Source organism: Mastomys coucha, unplaced genomic scaffold, assembly GCF_008632895.1.
Source record: "Mastomys coucha isolate ucsf_1 unplaced genomic scaffold, UCSF_Mcou_1 pScaffold8, whole genome shotgun sequence".
Taxonomy (NCBI): Eukaryota; Metazoa; Chordata; class Mammalia; order Rodentia; family Muridae; genus Mastomys; species Mastomys coucha.
In genome coordinates, this window is record NW_022196914.1 from 72250886 (window position 1) to 72256422 (window position 5537).

General features: G+C 43.3%; 1 protein-coding gene across 1 annotated transcript in view; it reads left to right on the forward strand.

Moving 5' to 3' along the window:
* LOC116083317 (growth/differentiation factor 3) overlaps positions 1–497 on the forward strand; it is a 1713-nt gene extending 1216 nt beyond the window's left edge. Inside the window, 2 exon segments of the mRNA XM_031360100.1 lie at positions 289–409; positions 412–497. Of these exon segments, the coding sequence (XP_031215960.1) occupies positions 289–409; positions 412–497 (207 nt within the window).
* The last annotated feature ends 5040 nt before the right edge of the window (positions 498–5537 follow it).

The following is a 5537-nucleotide window of genomic DNA, read 5'->3' on the forward strand; positions in this document are numbered from 1 at the left end:
TCTGCCTGCCTCTGCCTCTGCCTCTGCCTCCCAAGTGCTGGGATTAAAGGCGTGCACCACCACTGCCCAGCCTGGTTTGTTCCGTTTTGAGACAGGGTCTCTCTATGTAGCTCTGGCTGTCCTGGACCTTACTATGTAGATCAGGCTGGCCTTGAACTCATAAAGAGGGATCACCTACCTCTATTTCAATTACCTAAAGAAATGAGCCACCATACACAGCTGAACACCTTCAGTTTTTTAAAAGAACATTCTGAAGTGCTAACCTGGAGGCTCCTCCCATGTGCCTAGCTTCCTTCCCCACTCACACCTGCTGTGTCTGCTGTAGCCATGGCTACAATAGATTTCACTGTTCTGCAGAGGGAGGCTCCGGCCTGCTCTTGGCTTTTTCAGGTCTGCACTCCTATCATCCTTGCTCTTTGATGGTCTAGGATGATGAACACGAGATGAGTGTGCACTGAGTGAATGCTTCCCTCATAGAAAAGTCTAGCTGCTCCTGAGATACTCTGGATCCTCATGGGTTTGACATCCATTTATGTCTTAGGAGTCTATTAAGAGTCTTGTCTCCAGAGCTCTTTGGTGGTGGGTGACGGATGGAGTTTCTATTTTCCAAAGCACAATAAAGACGGAGTTGCAGGAGTCACCTCTCCATGGATACTCCCCTTTATGGGCAGAACCCCAGTACTGGTGTTCTCAGACATTGGTATCATTGAGGGACTGGACCCATTGTGTATCCAACTGTCTGAGTGATCTGAGCTGGATTGTCTAGGGAGGCCAGGTATAATGGCCATCATTGAGGACACTTAGCAGCTCTTGAATGAATGTTTTCACCTCTGTGTCGGGCTAAAACTATACTGTTTAAATGGAGCTCTGCTTTCGATTCTTTTAGGCTGTCATGCTAGTCTTTGTACCACAGATTTGGGGCTGATTGGAAGATCATCTAGCCTTGGAATGGCATGTCCCTTTAGCCCAGCATTCCTGGCCTCTGGAGTGAGTGAAAATTCTGTCGAAGGAGTATTGTGTCACAGGCTAGCATGAGTGCAGGACACTAAGGCCCTTGCTGCCTTTAGACTAGTGTTTGGGGGTGTCTTTTGTCTCATGGGGTGGGGGTTAGGTCTCACTGTTTAAAAGACACTTCCTGCCAAATGACTTTAACTTAGTGGAATTGGCTTTTTTATTACCTTTAATAAGATGCTATGCTACTACTTGAGAGTCTCTTATTTTGGATTCTTCACCTCTTTTCTTTGAATCAGCAAGATGAGTATATATTAGTCTTCCAGTCTTAATTGTCAAGGACCATGAAAAAGAGGGTGATACATCTTTGCCCATTCAAGCATCCAGTTGGTGATATAAATATAAATATAAATATATATGTATATTTATTTTACTCTTTTCTGTGCTCTATTCCTCTACCTCTCTTCCAATCTTTCTTCTACCCTAATTTCTTCAAAACTGCCCTCCCAACATTACGTAGGAGAGAAAGAAGGTGAAAGGGGAAAGGGGGCATAGGATAGGCCTCTATAGGCTACTTCCTGCTGACTAGAGTTGTCGGGTTCCTTGGGGCAAGTCCAACCTTTGTAGTCAGGGTATCTCCACTTTTTGTCTCTTTGGTCACTTTGCTTATGACTTCTTGACAAACTGCAACAGCAGCAGCCATCTTTTTGTCTTCAGAGCACCTCCTACCTGTGTCCCGGCTCTCGCATTCATATGCCCTCCAGAGTTTCCAGAATTAAACTACTGTAGCTGGCAAAGCTCATGCCTCTTCTAGAGCAAGAGACAATCACAGTTAGCGGCTGTGGACAAACTGAAGCAGTCCTATATCCCACACCTAGGATTAAAACAAAAGCATATTCATGTAATGTAAGTGGGCTTTTAAAGGAACCAAAACTCTTACTACATCCACTGAAATGACTTCTGGAATGGCTAAAAAATAGACATAGAAAAGGATTCTAGTGTGGTCTTCATGGCATAAGTACCCTTCAGTCTTGGTGTAGCAGAGAGACACTTTGTGCCTTCCAACATTATATGTCCTCTGTCCCCTCAGCAGGAGGGGAAGAACACACTGGGGGCATTAGAAATCTCAGACTTGCCTTGTGACCCTGTCTTAGTGGATGATTATAACTCTGTGTGTGGGGGGATGGTGGTGAAGTGAGGACTTTTACAGAGGCCCTTGGGCGGTGGTCCCAGCTTTGCTTTCCTTCGGCTCTCTGTTTTGGCAGAAGCTGGAGTTTCTAAAGTAGACAGTGATGCCCAAACTCCTGTCAGTCCTAAGTGATTTTTAGGTAGTGGTTTCAAAGGGAGAGGGTAAGAAAGGGAGGGAGGGAGGGAAAGGGGGAGGAAGAGAGAAGGGAAGAGGGGGCACATGTGTGGAGTTCTGAAGACCACTGTGGGAGCCAGTGTTCTGGCATGTGGTTTCTAAGGACTGACATCTGGTTGTCAGGCAAGTGTCTTCGCCTTCTGTGGACCCTGTTCAGTATGCGTCTACAATCTAAGTTCTGACAGACTTAGGGTAGTCATTTGGTTTAGGTTTCAATGGCATCTACAGCATGAGCAACATGAAAAGCCTACTGTTGAGATGCAATTCTCTCTCTGGAGACCGATTGGGATAGTGTTAGATCTGACATGCCTGTGACACTCTGCTCTCTTGCTGTAGCTCTTTAACAAGGTGCCAATTGAGACATTTCAAAATTCTAACACTTAAATTTCTATAGTGATAGCATTTGATTATGCTAGTGTTATATTTAAAGACTTCAATAATACATTTGATTGATTTCTTTATTGGTAGGCATTCAAATGGGAGTTTAAAGTCCTAGGCTACTAAATGTTTGAATTCATCATATCTTCATGTAGAAGGAATTCTAAGGCAGACATGGTAGACATAGAGCTGATAGAACTGTGAGTTGGTCTGGCCACACTATTGAGCTTCCCTCTAAAGATTGCCACGTTATATTCCCCCCAAGGGTGAGTCCCCCTTTTCTCTACAGAGGAACTTACTCTGATGAGGAAAACACCATTGTGTTGTTTCAAGTTGTATCTTTCTAAAATGAGCATTGGAATATTTGTTTGTTTTTGTTTTGCAAGACAGGGTCTCTGTGTAGCCTTGGCTGTCCTGGAACTCACTCTCTAGACCAGACTGGCCTTGAACTCAGAGACTCTCTGCTTCTGCCATCCAAGTGCTAGGATCAAAGGCATGTGCAACCACTGCTTGTTGAGAATTTGAATATTTCCTAAGTCTGAATTATTTTGAGTTTCTCTACTGAATCTCCTCTTTTGATTTATGGAATTCTTAATGAGACAAAACATAGCACATTATGTTTGTAGGGCATTTTCTTGATTGTTAATTGACGTAGGAAGGCCAGCCCACTATGGGTGACACTATCCCTTATGCAAGTGCTCCTAGACTGCATAAATGGGCAGCAAGCAAGTAAACGAAGTTCCTCCATGGTTTCCACCTTTAGTTCCTGCCTCAACTTTCCTCAAAGATAGACCTGGGAGTGTATCAGGTTTTTTTTTCTCAGATTGATACATACCTGAGAATAGAGAATTTCAATCGAGGAATTACCTCTATCACATTGGCCAGTGGGTGTGTTTGTGCGGCTCTGCTTCAGTTTCTGCCTCCAGGTTCCTGTCTTCACCCTGTATAGTGGCTTTTTTTGGTGATGGATTGTAATCTGTAAGCCAAATAAGCCTGTTTTCTCTTTGAGCCGGTTTTGGTCAGTATTCTATCACAAAAATAAAGAGCAAACTAGGACAAAGTGTAAGATAAAGCATCTGTCAGAATGTTGTCACAGCGACAGAAAGCAAACTGAACAGACTGAGGAGGTTCATGTGTGAGGAGACATGCTTTCATGCTTTGGCATCACTTCTCAAAGAAGCTGAGGTCTGAGTAACAAGCAGCTATGAATCCAAGCAGAAAAGCCTGGGATGGATGATAGCCCACAGAGCCAGTGCTGTTAGGAGAATTGTGACTGTGGGCAGGCATGGAGTGCTAGGCTGCTGAGAGGATGAGAATAGTTAGTTGGTACAGGCAAGCAGGTGTGGGTTTGAAGTGGAGGGGGATGACTTCAAGGAAACCCTGGGAAGAGAACTCTTCTGAGTGGAGCCAACCACTTGGTGCTTGTTCAAATAGCTTTTCTTCACTAAAGAGATTGCATTAGTGACCTCCTCCAAGAGATTGACTCTTTGTAGTGATCTAAAAGGCCCTGAGGATATCCACTCTGCTGAACACACATACGCCTGCCCCAAGGCCTTAGAATTGCACCAGGAGGTAAACTGACATTATCCAAACTGAAAGACTCCTAACTGAAAAACTATGCAAATATATATCATCAATAAGTATGTATTTAATAATAATAATTAATAATATATACTTACATTAGTGGGGATGGGAGGAGAATAAATAAAATATGACTGTTCACAGTGGAAGAGAATCCTATAGACATGATTCAGAGGAAGAAGGCAGACATAGGAAAGAAGGCATCTGTATGACCTGGAGGTCATACAGATTTGTCTAGAAGGAAAATGGCAGGATCAGGACATGTACTTTTATTCCATTTATGGAGGCAACTAGAATGGTCAGCTGCGGAGTAGCCTCAAGGTTGCCTGGGGCTCCAGCAGGATAAATAGGGAGATTCTAGTTAGTTTAAGTAGTACAGTTTTGCAAGACAAAGACGGTTGGGGACGGATGGTGGTGCTAATTGCATAACTATGGGAAGGTATTTAATGTATAAAACTTTGAGTTTAAAAAGGTTAAGGCAGGGCTGGAGAGATGGCTCAGCAGTGAAGGATTCTTGCAGAGGGTTGCCAGTACTGACAGCCGATGGCTCACAACTGCCTGTTAGGGGATCCAATGCCTTCGGCCTCTACAGGTACCTACACTCATGGACACAAACCCCCACACAGACACACAATTAAAAAAAATAAAAATAAATCTTCAAAAATACATTTTAAAAGGGCTGGTCATGGTTCTACATGAGTTCTTAGACCAGCCCGGTCTATGCAGTGAGTTCCATATACGAAGTGAGGTCTGTATGTGAAGGTAGTAAATTATACGTATGTTTCTCACACTTCAAGTATCTAGTTTAAAGGGAGCAAAGCATTACTGGGATAATAGCCACGCCTAGCTCGGGGTGGAGCTAGAGTGGCTGGAAGAGAGAAGGGGAGGGAGGAGCTCTGAAAGGTGCAGAATGTTCTGGATACGTAAACAGAGGCCTTGTAGATATGTGAAAATTCAAGTGTGTATGTATGCGTACTTATTACCCTTTCATATTATCCTTTAATAAGAAGTTACCTTGAAAGGAAGAGCAGTGAAAAACTTTAAAAGTGAACTACCTTGCAACAGATACACTTTTAAGCACTGGGAGCACAGCAAGCTTCAAGAAACTCAGTTGGCCTTCTATAGACCCTAGGAGGAGGTGATTATTTTTATTAATTCACTGAGTTTTATATGCTATAATTTGATCACATTCACCCTGTTCCCAAGTTCCTTTCAGATCTATTTCCCCATTCCATATGCAACTATATGTACTTTTTGACACTCT